Source organism: Lissotriton vulgaris, chromosome 1_1, assembly GCF_964263255.1.
Source record: "Lissotriton vulgaris chromosome 1_1, aLisVul1.2, whole genome shotgun sequence".
Taxonomy (NCBI): Eukaryota; Metazoa; Chordata; class Amphibia; order Caudata; family Salamandridae; genus Lissotriton; species Lissotriton vulgaris.
Window position 1 is genome coordinate 1,814,530,929 of NC_141685.1, and position 18,387 is coordinate 1,814,549,315.

Genomic DNA, 18,387 nt, shown 5'->3' on the forward strand with positions numbered 1-18,387 from the left:
GCGACGTCTGGAGAGATGGTGTCTAGTAGGTTCCATAGGTCAATGGCATGCCTGTGGACCGATCGGGTGTTGAGCAGGATGCCTTGTAGGTGGTTGGGGTCGGGAATCTGAGGTGTGAGCGTAGCGGAGTTGGTGACGGTACCGATGAATTTGCAGGAATTGCAGGAGAAGGGTCCATGGGTGTGTCCAGGAGCGGCTTGGACGCAGTTGGGGGCGCGACCGGGGTTGAGGGCTAGGAGGGTGGTGGCATCGTAGGTAATGCGGGTGGGCTGGGCAGCGCGAGGGGCAGGGGGTCTGGCGCTGGGCGCGGTCCAGGCGCAGACGGGCGTAGACGGGCTTACCTTTGGCGCACCTTCGGCGCGAATTGGGCGCGGTCGCTGCGCGTGAACGCTGCGCGCAGGAGCAACTGTCATATATGGATAGTGGAGGGGGAGGGGCGAGGGCGGCTCAGCTGGGAGGCGGGGCGGGCACACGAGGACGACAACAACAAACAAAATGGAGGCGGAGGGGGGAGCACAGCGGAGCGCTGGAGGCAAACGCGCAAATAAAGTTTTAAACAGCACAATGAAATAAACCACAGCGCAAATGAATCTAAGCGGTAACCAAGCACACAGCAGGCGAAATGAAATGCAACTTTCAATGCAATGCAGCGCTACGATACCAGGTGTCTGCAAGGGACACTGGGAGCGACCACTCAGCCCGTGAGAGAGGAGCGAGTCACGGCGTGTGCAGGGTGAGGAGCGCTATTTCTGGTCAGTGGGAGGGCGGCTCAGCTGGGAGGCGGGGCGGGCACACGAGGACGACAACAACAAACAAAATGGAGGCGGAGGGGGGAGCACAGCGGAGCGCTGGAGGCAAACGCGCAAATAAACGCGCACCCCCGCCACCTGATTGACAGCATTCCCTTTGGGGAAATGCTGCGAATCAGGCGGATTTGCAGTTCAGAAACGGAGTGCCACAAACTACAACTTGAAAGCAAAGAACGCTTTTTGGCTCGTGGATACTCTGTTAGAACAGTTCAACGTGCTATAAACAGATCTCAGACAATATCTAGAGATGAAGCACTACTTAGAAAAGAGAGATCAAATGAAGAGGTTACTGACAAAAGCAAATTGATCGCACCCAGAGTTATTGTCACTTTTTGTAGGCAACATAAAGAGATCAGACGAATCTTTTATAAAAACTGGAATCTAATAACGGAGGATCCCGTTATTGGTAAACATATGGTCAAAAAACCTGACATCACCTTCAGAAAGTCCGCTTCAATGTCAGACAGATTAGTCAAGAACTTCCTGGAAAAACCTATCTCTGACACTTGGGGAGCATTGGGAGGCGGTTTCAAAAGATGTGCTGTATGCAAAGCATGTAAAAACGGGTGCAGCAAAACTCAAGATACATCACCGTTTTCGACTAAACCAGTACAAATAAAAAAACGCTGTCCTGTAAAACTGACTTTGCCGTATATGTGCTGCAGTGCCCGTGTGAGCTTCGATATATAGGCAGCACTCGCTTGCCGGTGCACAGACGGGTATTGCAGCACATCAGAGCAATAGTGGGTAAAGACCAAACCTACCCTGTGGCACGCCACTTTGAAAAGGTCCACAACAGTGATCCAAAGGGCCTTTTATATTATGCTATAGATTGTGTGCTGCCCTTAAAAAGAGGAGGAGACAGGGATGCCAAACTACGCCTTCTTGAAACAAGGTACATTATCGAACTTGACAGCAAGGCCCCTAGAGGCCTGAATGCAGGTGAAGATTTGTACACTTGTTTATAAGCAATCAATAATGCAGCTTATAGGCCCCTAAACAAACAATGTGACATCTCAGAGAGATGTCATTCCTATAGGGAGATCTTAAATCTGATAACTTACTGAATAGGTCTTGAGTTGTGGGATTACGGATAAATGTACATCTTGGAGGTGGTGCGCACAGACTGCCATAAATAAGAAAGAAATAACATCCAATATAAGTAAAAAACACAATTCTTTCAACTCCCACTCCATGAATGTGAAAATGAATTATATGTCAATTTTCTGCACAAATGAAAACATAAAAAGGATAAAAAAACACTAAAAGGAAAAAATATTAATCACATTATTATTTTTCACAGTTGTATAATTTTTGCACTGGGGTCTTATTATCCGTGGGGTCAAGATAGGTTACAATACTGTGGCACATAAGAACCAAAAGTTTCGTTGAAACTAGATTACAAATGTGGTTGCTTTGTTCGCTTTTTTAAACTCAACAGTGGTTATGATTTTTTCATGTGCACAATTAAGTCGTATGATTAAGTTCTTAAAATACTAATGGCACTCTGGTAATACAGGTTAAAAAGATACACAGCACGTTGCACTTTACCTGCTTGAATTTGCACAATTTGACAATTTTATAAAATTGAATTACATATAGGATTTGCACTATAGACACTAAGGGGCATATTACCAACAACTAGCGATAATTTTTGTCTCTAACTTGTTTAGAGACAAAAATTATCGCCGCACATCGCCGATTTTTATCGCAGATAAACCTTGCTATTAGCAAGGTTTATCGCAAATGCGATAAAAAACGGCCGCAATGCATGAATATCGCTGAAAAGTCAGCGATATTCATGCATTATCGAGCAAATGCTCTTAGCCATGTTATCCACCTCCCATTGGATAACATGGCTAAGAACTGCTCAGGGCAGGTGTTAGCTTTTGGAGATATTCGCGCTTAGCGCGAATATCTCCAAAAGTTGGTAATAGGAGATAGCGATGTTAGGGACTGTTTCCAGTCGCTAACATCTTGGCACGCCCACTTTGCATGTCATTAGTGATAAATATCACTGACAAGCAAAGCGGGGCCCAAGATGGTCGCTATCTCCTATTAGCTGTCACTAACTGGTGTTAGCGACAGCTTGGTAATAGGGAGATAATTTTATCTCCGCTTTCTTGGCTTTTAAAGCCAAAAAAGCGGAGATAAACCCCCTTGATAATATGCCCCTAAGTCTTTTATTGTAAATAGTATGTATATATCATGAATTTTAATTATTTATTATTATTATATTATTATAGAGGCTTTTGTAGCGCGCTCTGTTACTAAACCAATAGTATCCTGGCGCGAGAGAGAGGGGAGGCAGATCGGAGTGAATCCAGAGTAGAGAAACAGCCATTAAACAGTGATGTTAAAGAGATGGGTTTTTAGGCCCTTCCTGAACACCATGATGGATGAAGTTGTTCTCAAGTGGAGAGGAAGGGTATTCCAAGCTCTCGCAGCTCTGACAGAAATGGATTGGCCACCGAGCCTGCTGTATTTAAACTTTGGTACATTCATTTGGTGAAGATTAGTTGACCTGAGAGGGCGATTAGGAACATAAAGGGAGAATCTTTTCCTTAGATAAACTGGACCAGTTTGATGGACTGCACGGTATGCCAGAACAAGGATTTTAAATAAAATCCTCTGAGCAACTGGAAGCCAGCGAAGGGTTCGAAGAGGTTGACGAACACTAGAACTTCTGGGTATGTTAAACAAAAGCCGCACCGCAGCATTTTGAATGACTTGGAGACGATGAATCAGATAGGCCGGAAGTCCGCAGAAGAGGCCATTCGCATAATCCAATCTGGATAATATAAGAGCGCGAATGACCGTCTCCTTGGCCTCTCTCGGGAGCAAAGGAAGAAATCTGCGTAATGTTTTGAGTGTAGAAAAGCAAATCCCAGTAAGTTTTTTTAAATGATCCTCAAATCTGAGGTTGTTATTAAACCAAACTCCTAAGTTTTTTACAGGTCCACCGATGGATTTGGGGCATGGCAGATCGGTGGGCCAGAGAGAGTCGCTAAAGTTATCTGGAAAGGAGCCATACAGCAGGATTTCAGATTTACTTTCATTACATTTGAGTTGGGCGAGGGCTAGCCAAAGAAAGACCGATGATAGACAGAATTGAACTCTCGACGTGTCCAAGTTATTTTTGGGCCAAATGAATTTTATGAATTTGTATATATATATATTTGTCCTAAATAATGTAATTTCAGATATGTGTACATTTGATATTTTTCTACAGAAGTTCCAGTAGAATGTACATAAGTGCCATTGAGAACTCAATATGCATAGATAATTATGGCACTACGCCATCTATATGTGTCAACATTGAACAAAATACCGCTGTGTATATAAGTATAAAAACCAAGACCACAATGAGTTAATGTGGGCGGTTTTTTATGTATAAAACTACTCAGCCTGTTATTGGTTCAGAAATGCCTTAAATACCCTCTTGTGAGCTCTACTAGCGTATCATGTATCATGTGATCAAGCCTCTGGCTAGAGGCGAAACGCGTCATGCAGGACAGCTTGGGTGTTATTTGACTAAAATAAAGAACACTTAATTTTGCACGAGATCTTGGGTCTGACTTGTTCGTTTTTCCGGAGCAGTGGAATTGTGATGCCGTCGGCGTCAAACGATACAGACAATTGTAAAACATTTTAGGTGTTGGTTATCAAAACTGCTACAAGTGACTTGTCTTCAACATGTCCAGCACATCTGAACCTCCTCATTTCCTTTCTGATAAGGGAGACCCTGTTCTGCCGTGGAAACATTGGAAATTAATTTTTGACTCATATCTCATTGCTATGGAGGGTGAGACATTTTCTGTGGTTCAGAAACAAGCAATATTATTGCATAATTTAGGTATTGAAGGCAGGAATGTTTATGAGAGTCTTGATAAGGTAGAAATTGTGGCTGGTGAGGGGGAGCCTAATAATGTTTGTGATATGTCAGTTATGATGTTGAGAAGACAGTTTGGCTCACATGTGAATGTTGTGTTGTAAAGGCACAACTTTTTCACAAGAGTGCAAGGGAAACAAGAAAAGATTTTAAGTTATGTGGCGGCTTTGAAAACCTTGGCTCACACATTTGAGTTTGATCACTTATCTAACTCGTTGGTGAAAGGTGTTCTAATAATTCTTAGGCTCAGGAAAAATTCATTTCAAACAATCCCTGTTAGGCTGACACAATATTAGTGGTAGAAGCAATGGACAATACTAGTACATGAAATGAGGGAGGAGAAAGGCGAGGATGGTTCTCCGGCTGTAGAGACACCTGTAAATGAAATAAATAAAGGGAAATGAGAGAGCAAAGGTCAAGGTGAATGTCAAGTATAAGTAGCTGGAGTGAGGAAAAAACAAATCCAGGAGGATTCTAGGGGTGTTGGAGTGAAATGTTTTCGGTGTGGAAGTGAAGTGCATATGTCTAATAGTCCAGGTTGTTATGCTAGGTTTGCAACTTACAAAAAGTGTGACAAAAAAGGTCACTATGCACGTGTGTGCAGAAGTACAAATTCTAAACAGGATGTGAGCCAAGTGAATGCTGAAGAAAGCAAATTTGTGTTGAGAGCGAGGAGTGATGGGTTAGTTGATGCAGATCCTATAGAGATGCCGGAGTGTCAAATTGTGGGACTCCATAGACTATAACTGGAGAAAAGAAAGGTGTATGTAGCCAGAAGAGGTGACAACCTTTTAGGGTGGATACACCAAAGAGAGTAATATCCTTGAATCCTATGCCAAGGACAAGGTGATGGTAATTGGTGACCAAGGATCTCCAGAAGGCATATGTACTGAATTTCCAAAGGTGTTTAGCAACGATCTAGGACTGTTAAGGAATTTTGAGCACAAGATTGTGCAGAAAGTAATGCTAAACCTTGTAGGGCAGATTTACAAGCCTCCTGCACCACCAGTACGTCACTTTTTGTAACATACTGGTGGCGTATTTTCCTGCTCCATATTTACAAGGACAGGAAAAGCCACCCTGCGTGGCTTTTCCTGTCCTTGTAAATACGGCCCCTTACACAGAGCACTTTGCATGAAAGGGGTGTTCCGTGGGTGTTCCCACGTAACAGCCATGAAACCAGACACATTTCCAGATTTACAAGGAATCGTAAATCTGAAAATGCGTGTGAATGTGTGAGATGTGCAACGAGGGGAAATGTTTTCATTTCTCCTAGTTTTTTCCTCTTTCAATGCATGCTGCATTCTACAGCACACATTGAAAGAGGAAAATGCCTGTAGTGATTGTTTTCGTGCAAGAAGGTCCCCCTTCCTGCAAGAAAACAATCTCCTCATGACGCAAGCATCCTTGCACAATGGTGGAAGGGTGCCTGCGCCGGCGCATGTCAGCTGTTTCTGCGCCAGTGCAGGGGCGTGCTCAGGAATAGGACATATCATTGTAGATATGTTGCATTCCTGTGCTTTGAAAGTGACTCAGTGTGGCGCAGCCAAATGGCTTGCGGAATGCAGAGTCACTTTCTTGTAATTCTGCCCCTTTCTTTCTAAAGTAAGGAGGGTTCCCCATATGATGTTGACGCCACTGGAACAGTTACCATATGAGAATGCCTACTGCTATCTCATCTGACTTGCCTTCATAGTGCCTTGCAGCAGCCAACAAACTACTAAAGACACATACGCTTGCTAGTGACCTACTAGTTTGTCTAAAACCACTCTATCATTGTCTAGTGTTTGGCTCTCTTGAAATTCCTAATCCAAGGAGCACTTTCAGAAGCCTGTGACCTCATTGTGGCTGAGGGTTCTTTTGATGGAAATGACTGGAGTTGGTGGGTGCCCTACTTCAGCTCAAAGTGTGTGATCCACTTTGTTACACTTGTGACGATTGATAGGGGAGTCCAGTTTTAACAACCTGAATAGTACCAAAATCAGGTAATGAGCTGTCATTTTCCTGCCAGCAGTGGGAGTTCCAAGTCTGGTTTTGAAATTTCAGCTGGAAAAAACCCTTTTATGATGATGTATTCTTACCTGGAATGTCCAGTGTAGAATGTTAGGCTGACGACACTCGAGGTTTGACAGTTGCAGCTGTCTTCCCGAGGTGGTCGGATGCCAGGTTGTGTCTCCGACTAAACTACTTAATTTACCTTACCTCGTCTCCTGTCTTCATTCTGGATCTTTACCACAACAAAACCCCTCATGGTCGAAAATTCTGTGATTGCCTTCCCTTCAGCTGAATGACAAAAGCAATACTCTGCTGAGAGGTGTGATGGTAAGAAGCTGTACAGAAATTTGGAGGGATCACAATTGATCTGGTAAAGTCAAATACTGTGCATTCTAGGCATGGTGGGAGGTAACCGCAGTGTTACCAAGGGACTCATTCATAGCGTCACTGGAGTGCGCTGCCAAGTCCTTCACTCATGGTGGGTGGTGACAAAAGCATCCTCAGACAATGCATTAAAGGAGTCTCTGGGGTAAACGGCTTAGTTGTTTATCGGCAGGGGTAAACATTAGGAAGTGTCCTCGCTTCCTTTGAGGAAGAGTACACCGTTGTAGCACAGAAGCTATGTGATACACCAGTAAAATACATATCCAGGTATTCAAGGTTGGTAGGGTGTGTCAGCCCTGCAAGTAAAATGGTTCACACGCTGCCACTACACAAGTACACAACAGGTCTCCTTTGCTTAACACAAGTAGCCGTTACGACTGACATAGAGCCATTGCGAGTATTTAAATGGCAATTGTGTTATTAAAAAACCCTACCTTCTAGTCAGCAGTAACTTTTTGCTTTCTCAGTTTTTGGTACATTTTGTACATCTGCTCTTCATTAATGAAAGAAGTCTTCCTTACCAGGTCATAACTACACTGACCAGATTGCTGGTTGAACAATTTAAGTGAAGGTCTCAAGGTGTGTATGATGTTTTCTCTGTCCCTGCATATTTCAATTGTGTTTTTTATCTTATAGGTTGGAGTCCATCAGAAAAATATTCAACTGATCTTCTTGAAAAAGCCAACTTACTTCATTGGAACGGAAAATACAAACCTTGGAACTACCCCAGTGTGCACACAGAACTCTGGGAGAAGTGGTACGTACCCGATCCCACCGGGAAGTTCAAACTGCTTCGCCCCAAGAGTAGATGAGATCTAGAACACCTACGCATGCGCACACTGACTTTCATCGAAGACAGATGCCAGTGCTTGAGTGCACTCATGAAAGGATGGCACCAGCCAGACGTCATTGCTCAACTGCAGTAAAAGGATGGCAGAATGGGGTATGCAGGACTCAATCTATTGACGCAAGGCTGGCTTATTCCTCTGCCCTCTCTACTCCAGCTAAGTAGCTTTGCCTATAGGGACATGCCTTGAGATATTACATTTTCACAGATGTCCTCAATACAACTGAGTCAATTGCAGGGATTTTTACCAACTACAATTCATATATTTTGAAAAGATTTTGCAGGCTGAACAAATTAAAAATGTAGGCACACTTAACTCCATCATTACTAAATCAACTGCTTGTTGTGCAAGACATGCAACTCATCTTCCTTCTGTTTCCCTAGGATTATATTGGAACACACCAGAAGGTCGCAGAGAATTCTGGAAAAAAATATTTTGCTATTTTACTGTAATGGTCTCCTGTCGATTCCCATCTGATGTAGCATGTGGCTTCTATGTCACGAAGACCTGCTAGATTTGAATGAAAGTGTTTTTTTTGCATTGCTGCAGTACACTTGTTAGTAGTTAAACTCTAGTTCTGCCAGTGCCTTCGCTGTTCTGCTTCAATGCTTAGCCTTAAGGGAAGTATATCTGACCCATGCTCGACACGTATGACTCTTTCTTCTAAAAAGTTGTCTCTAGACAAAAACACCAAATGAGTTAATGTACTCTGTTCTATTGTCATCCATGGATACCTGTTATTGTACTCACTCTATTCCAATCCAGGGATATCACTTTATTATGGTAAAGCTACCTTTGTAGTCTTTAAGAAACACAAACTTCTTGTATCGAGAGAGAGAGTGCACCTGCATATGTGACATTGTTCACAATTAGGTCCGGCTTTAGGGCAGCACTGGGCGCTGACCTGGAGGTGGTGGGCACTGACCTCAGGTGGGGGTGCTATGTTTACAAATAACTTAAGATCTAGAAGCACCTGCTGCAGAGTTCCTTGTGCTTCCAGCTTTCAGGCAGCAATACAAATGTCAAGATAACTCTTGTGATTAACGTTCCTGCTGGAGAGAGAGATCAGAGTTTTGTCTAGTGACAGTTTTGATTCACCATAAAGTAGTGCAGAGGGTTAATATGCATGCTACAAAAAACAGGTCTGTATTTTATGTGGATAGCTGAGTGGATTAGTAAAGCCGGCCTTTACCAGCACTTTAAAACACATGAAATGTATGTGAGAGGAATGTTATGGAGAGATGGGGGCACTTTTCTCAGTGGTAGTGAGGAATTCAAGGAGGAGGTCATGGGGTAGGGGCACCAAAAAAGATTCTCGCACGGGGCACCACCAACATTAAGCTGGTCCTGTTCACAATCCCATTTCCTCTCCTGAAGTTTTCTTAAGAGGACAGCCCATTCCACCAGCTTTTCTCTTGGGAATGATATTTCTGATTAATAAATAATGGTTGCTTAACGTCATAAACATTTTGCATTAAAACTAAAACACAGCACTTTACAAAACTGTATTTTCCTGCACTTGGCTAAGCTAGGCTCCAATAAGCACTGGCTCCCTTTGAATCCCAACACAGCCACGATGTCTGTGTTTTCAGTTTTCCTTTCACTGCACCTAGCAAAATATGCATTATAAATTGCTCTTTATTGACATGCTGTACTCGAAGCACTCCTGGTAGAAACTTTTTTATCTTTCTTTTTTATCTTTCTTTATCTTTGTATCAATTCAATGTTCTCCCTGCCTGTGCCACTATAAGACTATTCACAAAATTAGTATGTCATTGTTTTGAGTGCATTGAGATTTATCATGTCATTTGACATTAAGGCAAAATGGCTGTATTAATATCCATTTAGTTGATGGTATTAGGATGGTGTAAGATACTGCTGCATTACATTCTGTATTCTGATTTGTTCACTTGTGTAACAATTCGATCACCTTATGCTAACACTGCACATTTTAGTCAATTTTGTTATTAAAAAACAATATTCCATTTGGGTGGTGATCCAAGTCTGGTGGGCCTTGACTTTACAGAGCTAACTCACATAAGTCTGTCTCTTGCTTAGAACTTAGAACATTTTACTCTCAGACTTGACTTCATGCCATTCTCTTTGCTGCATTTGATTGAGCCTCATGCTAATTCCCTACAATTGATTCAACATACATTTTTTACAGTTTTCCTGCTTTCTGTATTGCACTTTAATTATTTGATAAATCTTCTTGGTTACTAACTTTTACTGGACTCAAGTCTTCTTCAGACTTCAGGTATATTGAATTTACTATGCTGATTTAATTACTGCCTGTCTAATCTCCTTAGGGACATGTTGCCTCATATGTTCTTGAGAACAAACCATTAAGTAACTCTTTATCCAAGATTTTCTGGTAAGATAGCATTAAAACTCTCATTGTCCCATCTGCATAAAACAGGTTATTGGAGCTAGAAAATGTTGATAATTTCTTTGAGGACTCTCCTGACCATCACAGCATCATCCATGATAGTCTAAGCATACATCAATAATATTTTATTGGTTTTCAATAATTGCTGTGATGTTTCATTTAATGCTTGACTATGGGATAAAATGGATCCATACTGTTTACAGCTGTTATGTGCTCCAGTTTTTTTTGGTGTTGGGGGTTTGTATTGCTGCTACAGCTACATTCAGGAACATAGCCAGCAAATTGCGAGTTACAGGTGATCGTTTTGGTAATTAAGACATTTAGTTGTTCTTATCCATTATTTCCTATGTGTTCGTGGCAATTTTACATGCCCCACAGGTTTGGCACTTATTGAACCCATGTGAGAAGCATTTATCCAATTTTTATTTGTACAGTCATTCTGGAAATGCTTTTGACCAACCGATTTCTCAGAGCAGGTGTGTATGAAATTGGACTTTTAAGTGAGGTGTCAGATTGACCATAGAAGTCACTAAATAAAGCTGTGCTAAACTCTCTGGTAGCTTGACACAAAAGTAGTCAGGCTTAATCTTGAGGGAAAGTATTTATGGAGCACGTCAACAGTAATAAAGTGAAAACACAACACAAGAAAAATCACAAACCAATTTAGAAAAGGATCAATATAGGGGTAAACAATATTGTCGTAAAAGAAGATAACGTCAAAAATATTGTTTACGATAATAGCGTGATCCAATACTCAAAATAGTAAGTACAAAAATATTGGAAAGAAAATATAGTAAATATTAAATATTTTAATATATAGTTTTAATGAAATGTAAATTAAATATATTCCGCAAAAAATCGAATACAATAAATATATACTTACATAAACACATATGTGTTTACATATATTTAGGTAAATCAAAAAATATATATACAGATAGTGTAACTTAATAAAAAATAAATATGAATGGTGCGCAGCGCAGGAGCAACCAATGTATGCAGCTGGAGGCTGTCCCAAAAAGTTTAGAAGGGTGTGGGGCAAATGGGTTGCGTGGTGGAAGACTGAACATTCCTGATGATCACCTATGGACTTGGGTGCGGACAATGTTGCTTGCTATTCATACGTTGAATTGTGCACACTGGGGTATTATAAATTTTTTGTCACTGTTATGCAATGATCACTGTACTAAGAGCTGGTATTGTTTTCCTTCGCTGCAATTTACAAAATCAATAAAACTTGATCATCCCCCAAAAATATTTAACATTATAATAATATGTCTAATGTATTATTATGAATATATATATATATATCTATATATATATATATATATATATATATATATATATATATATATGTATATATATATACACACACACATACAGATATATATTCATATTAGTACATTTAAATTATTACATTTAATATAATATCAAATAAATATTTTTCTTAATTAGGCTAGCATATATATAAAAAACATACAAACACATACATACGCAATAAAACAATAAAACCATAAAAAATATAAAAAATGTAATACAATAAAATATATCAATTAATGTGCCCAATGAAATGTTAGAAATGTAAACATGCATAAAATGGATTTACACAATTCTATAAACACTTAAATAAATTTTCAAATTAAAACCAAATAATGTTAAATATAAAATAAATAAAACAATTAATGCTATAAACTCTATTTAATCAACATTTTTAAAACTACTGGATTCTAAGAATATTTAATATACTATTCCCACTCTAGTTTATGCAGCAGCATACATACACAATAAAACCATAAAAAATATAAAAAATGAAATAAGATAAAATATATCGATTAATGTACCCAATGAAATACTAAACATTTAAACATCTATAAAACGCATTCTCTATTTAGTCAACATTTTTTAAACTACTGGGGCCTCATTTATGAAAAGTGACGCATCGCTGCGTGAAAACAGCGATGCGTCACTTTTCACTGCGCACTCCTTGCGACACCAATGATGCGTCATATTTAATGTATGGCGCATCATGTCGCAAGGACTTACAGATGCGTCAGTATTTCTGACGCATCTCTAAGCACAAAAGTGACGCATTGCTGGAGTGTGTCACAAAAGTGACGCAACTCCAGCAATGCGTCCTTTCACATGGGGAAAGCCCCATGTGAAAGGGCTTGCGTCAGTCTTACGCCTGCTGTGAGGCAGGCGCAAGATTTTGACGCAACCGCATCCTAAAAGTGACGCAGTGAAATCTCATAGATTTCACTGCGTCACTATTACGAGGCTTTTTGCGGGGGAACGCCCCCTCTGCATACATTATACCTGATGCAGGTATAATGTGGCGCAGGGGTTTAAAAAGTGACGCATCTACCTAGATGCGTCACTTTTTAAATATGGCGCAACAAGGCGCATGTTTTACGCTGCCGATGCGTCACAAAAAGTGACGCATCCGCAGCGCAAAACTGACGCAAGGCCTCATAAATGAGGCCCCTGGATTCTAACAATATTTAATATACTATTCCCACTCTAGGTATACAACGGTAGGGAAAGCATTGGTTTTCTGGTGGTGAAATTTACTATTCCCACTCCAGTATGTGCAACAGTAGGAAAAGTGTTGGATTTCGGAGGGGTAAAATTTACTATTTCCACTCCAGTCTCTGCAACTGTAGTGAAAGCATTGTATTTTGTTGGGGTGAAATTTACTATTCCTACTCGAGTCTGTGCAACAGTAGGGAAAGCATGGATTTCGAAGGGGTGAAATGTACTATTCCCACTCCAGTCTGTGCACAGTAGGGAAAGTGTTGGATTTCGGTAGTACAATATTTATTTTCCGATATTTCTGCCTCCTGATATTTTCAATCCGATATTTTGTCCAAACAACTTTAGAGAAGAAAGTATGAACAGTGCGAGTCTCTGTGGGGGGAAGGTGGTCTCCTTCTTTGTCCAATCCGAACTGCTGTTGGTTAGTTCTTCCATTTTCCCTGTGTTTTGCCCCAATCCTGGAGAAACAATGGGCCAGAGTGTGAGCTGAATTTGCAAATGACAGGGCAGGCATCTTCAGAAGTCAGGAACTGGGTCCGCACAACCCCCAGGCTAAACTTTGAAGCTCAAGAAGGACTAAGTACAACCCCCTGGCCATCCTGTCCAGGAGAGAAATATCCACCCTCACACCCACAACTCTTTGTCCCCTGTCTGGAAGGAATGCACATCGCACCACAAAAGATCATTAGACAGTTACGAGGCGCTAGAACCTGGCGGAAACACTTGATTCAGGTAGGAAAATTACTAACTTGCTAAACGTGGCAGAAGTACTTCTCTATCTGCTCCAAAACTGAAGTGATCACTTAATAAGTGTAATAAGGTAACTGTAGTATAATGCTTACATGGTAAGTTGTGCTCCATTATTAGAATTGCATTAAGTCATAATTAGAACTGTGTATCCTTAAATAGAACCCAGGATTGCATGATGTGGTTAGCATTCTGTTTGTTAGTCATTCCTGCTAAAAGACCGTTCATACTGGTTGAGCATGCTGCGCAGGGGCTGGAAATAAAAGAATCTACTTGATAATCATTTTACTACTTGGTGTCCTATTTGGAAACACTACACTATTTTGGCGACGAGGATAGGACGTTTGATGGCAGAATCTCCTTCATGAAAAAGATCAAGAATTCCGATTCGGAAGCTCTCAGGGAGAATGATTTTGTCACAACATAAGATTAAGGAATCACACAAACTGAGTTCCTCTCGTACTTCCCAGTGAATGACTTTTTATCCATTCCTCTCGAACCACTCACAATTAACTGCTTTAGTCAGACCCCCAGGATATAGAGGCATGGATTAGCAAATTTAGCTGCACAAAAATGGAAATTTAGCGGCACAAATATGGAAATTTAGCAGCAATTTTGCGGCATTTTATTTGGCCATTTTTCCTACAACAAACACAGATATCTTAGTTTTTTTAGTTATTCAACAACATGAAGCTATGTATATTTGGTTTATTTACAATGTAGACACTTTGTTTCCCTCGAAAAGCATGTACAGATATTCGAGTGTATCTCCGGATATGGTTTGGGAATTCTCAACATGTGTCAAATCCTGGTGCTGATCGTGGGGAAATGAAGTGGTGAAGTATTCCAGGGACGTGACGCCATTGGACAGTCCGCACCATTGGTCTCTTGAAGTGCGTGCTCTGCTTGTTGTCGAACCAGACCTGGAGTAGGTAATGGCGTGACCAAGCGAAATGTCAAATGTAGAGTTCACCCGTGGCCACCGTGATGCACACCCTTTGGCTCACGGCCCTACTTATGCCTCGTCGTGATGGAGGGTCAGGCGCGCAACACCCATTGGGCGCACGGGGCTTTAGCCCCTCCCCCGTCGTGTGTGTCAGCCCAGCCTGACACGTCTTCATGGGCTGGCGGCATAATGCAGCAAATCAAAAAGACTTGCGTCGCTCCCCTACGCTAATTTTTAGGTCGAGCAGACCTACCCTCAATGCGTGAGCATTGAAGGTGTCTGCTTCAGACCTATTGTGGCCCGTATTTAGGAATGTGGACAGCTACAAGACGCGCGCTTTGACGAGGTCAGATTTCACCTCGGGAGCGAGCGTCTGATAGCTGCGCGTGCGCGGTGCAAAGCCCTTGCTCACACACAGACACAGGCAGCCCCCACCCCTCTGCATGCACGCACGCACACACACACACACAGGCGGGCGCATGCACACGCAGGCATACGGCACACATACAGGCACACATACAGGCACACTATCCCCTACCTCGCATTCTCTCTCAATCACACACAGTCACGCATGCGCACACACATTCCCTCGCGCACACACGCACACACGCGCGCACACACTCCCCCACTCTTCCCTCCCCTCCCCTCCCCTCCCCCACAGGCATACACACAAGCACGCACGGACTTCGCTTCAGCCCTGGGCCCCACTCACCAACTGCGCTCTTCCGGCGGGGCTCCTCGCGGCGCGTCTCCTCATGTAAATCGGGGCTCCCTCAGGTCAGAGGAGCCCCGCAACAGGCGCCACACTCCTCCTTCTCCCCGGCCCCCTCCTGGGGACCCGGGCTACCTCGGACGGCAGGGCGCTCCATGCGCCGGCAGCTCGCGGACCTCGGGAGGCGGGACTTCCGGTCGGCCGCGAGCGGATTGACCGGCCGGCCAAGAGCTTCCGGGTCGCCGCGGGCAGCGCGGCGGCGCCTGCCTCCCAAGGGATTATTAGATTATTCTCGTCTTCACTCTCAGATGAAAAGTGAGCCATTGATTATTCATCGACTGGCCATTAAACACAGGTTTTTCCTAGATGATTTGACTATCAAGGTAGGTAATGAACAAGGTGGCGGCTTCATAACTAGAGGTTTCAATTTCCAGGACATCTGTGTCGGTTAAGTAATGCCTAACCCTATTAAAAGGAATAGCTTACAAATTGCTTAACAGCGCTGAAAAAGTAGACCCTAATGACTAATTGTGCTTTGAGTTTGGAAAGGTTTTGTCAGCTCTTTAAGCCAAACGGATGCGGGAGGACGGCGCTTATTTACTAGGTTAGGCTTTTTTTTTTTTTACTCGGAGCGTCTTTTACTAAAAACTTCTCTCGAGCCACTGCATGCAAATATGGTACTACGTCAAATCTGAATGCAAATAAGAATATCACATTTTAGAGTTACGATTGTCACTGGTTAATACAACTCAATAATTTAAACATGTATTTTACATTTTGATTTAAGGTGATGTTTGCTATCGGATAACACGCATTTGAATTATAAATATTTCACACAACCCCCCACACACATACACAACTACACACACACACACACACACACAAACAACCACAAGCACACACAACCACACTCAACCACACAACCACACACACAGCCCCACAACCACTACTACTACTTTGTGGATCTCTCAACATCACCCACCCTCACCCTCACTCACACTCTCACACACCCTCTCACCCTCACACCCCCTCACACACCCTCTCACCCTCTCACACCCCCTCACACTCACACACCCACATACCCTCACCCTCACATACCCTCACATACCCTCACACCCCCTCACCCTCACACCCTCTCACCCTCACACACCCTCACCCTCACACCCCCTCACCCTCCCTCACCCTCACCCCCCCTCACCCTCACCCTCACCCCCCTCACCCTCACACCCCCTCACCCTCACTCACCCTCACCCTCACTCACCCTCACTCACCCTCACTCACCCTCACACACCCTCACTCACCCCCCTCACCCTCACACACTCTCACCCTCACACACCCTCACTCGCCCTCACTCGCCCTCACTCACCCTCACTCACCCTCACTCACCCTCACTCACCCTCACTCACCCTCACTCACTCACCCTCACTCACCCTCACAGGATAGCAAAACATAGCATAGCATAACATAACAAAGCATAGCAAAACAAAACAGCATAGTATAACAAAACATAGCATAGCATAACAAAACACAACAAAACATAGCAGAACAAAACATAGCATAACATAACAAAGCATAGCATAACATAACAAAGCATAACATAACAAAGCATAGCATAGCATAACATAACAAAGCATAGCATAACATAACATAGCATAGCATAACATAACATAGCATAGCATAACATAACAAAGCATAGCATAACATAACAAAGCATAGCATAGTATAACAAAACATAGCATAACAAAACAAAACATAGCATAACAAAACAGCATAGCATAACGAAACAAAGCATAACGTAACGAAACATAGCATAACAAAACATAGCAAAACACAACAAAACATAGCATAGCATAACAAAACATAGCATACATAACAAAACATAGCATAGCAAAGCATAGCAAAACAGCATAGCATAGCATAACAAAACACAACACAACATAGCATAGCAAAACGAAACAAAGCTTAGCATAGCATATCATATCATAACAAAACATAGCATAACAAAACATAGCATAGCAAAACAAAGCATAATAAAACACACCAAAATATAGCATAGCATAACAAAACATAGCATAGCATAACAAAACATAGCATAGCATAACAAAGCATAGCATAGCAAAACACAACAAAACATAGCATAGCATAACAAAACATAACAAAACATAGCATAGCATAGCATAACAAATCAAAGCATAGGATAGCAAAACAAAACATAGCATAACAAAACACAACAGCACATAGCATAACAAAACATAGCAAAACACAACAAAACATAGCATAGCTTAACAAAACCCAACAAAACATAGCATAGCGAAACAAAACATATAATAGCATAGCATACCAAACACAGCATAGCATAACAAAACATAGCATTGCATAATAAAACACAAAAAAACTTAGCATATCATAACAAAACATAACAAAGCATAGCATAACAAAGCATAGCATAGCATAACAAAGCATAGCATAGCAAAACATAGCATAGCATAACAAAACATAGCATAATAAAACACAGCATAGCATAACAAATCTAAACATAGGATAGCAAAACACAACATAGCACAGAGCCTCACTCAGCACCACTCAGGGGCACCACAGCATCACTAAGCGCTACCACAGCATCACTGAACGCAACAGCATCACTCGTTCGCCACCACAACACCACTCAGCGCCACCACAGCATCAATCTGTGCAACCATTCAACACCTGGTTCAAATATATTCTCTCAATGTTTCAAGCTTTATTACAAATGTCACAAAAAGATGTTAATATTTCACTTCTGTTCTTGGATTTTCGCCACAATAAAATACAATGAACATAATCTTCACAAAAGTTATTTACAAAAGTTTAATCTATTGCCATTATAAATTACAATAACTTTTATTTAAGTATTAATTATTTAAAAAAATTAAAAGCCATTGTTATTTGTAATATCAATACATCTAAGTCACGTAAATACAACACATATTGCATTACAAATGCTATAGGTGTAACATTTGTGAAAGTTAAAACTATTGGCATTGTAAATGACAAAGCTATTACTTTTACTATTTTCAAAAGCAAAACCTAAATAAAAAATTTGTCATTTACAATACCAATAACTCAAACTTTCCTAATGCGAGACCTATTG

General features: G+C 41.7%; 1 protein-coding gene across 4 annotated transcripts in view; it reads left to right on the top strand.

Moving 5' to 3' along the window:
- The window catches only part of GLT8D2 (glycosyltransferase 8 domain containing 2), a 192,833-nt gene extending 182,311 nt beyond the window's left edge, over window positions 1-10,522 (top strand). For all 4 annotated transcript variants that reach the window (XM_086919163.1, XM_086919165.1, XM_086919164.1 and 1 more), the window contains one exon: window positions 7,717-10,522. In XM_086919163.1, the coding sequence (XP_086775289.1) occupies window positions 7,717-7,892 (176 nt within the window). In that variant the 3' untranslated portion in view covers window positions 7,893-10,522. The remainder of the gene's footprint in view (window positions 1-7,716) is intronic.
- Window positions 10,523-18,387: the final 7,865 nt, after the last annotated feature.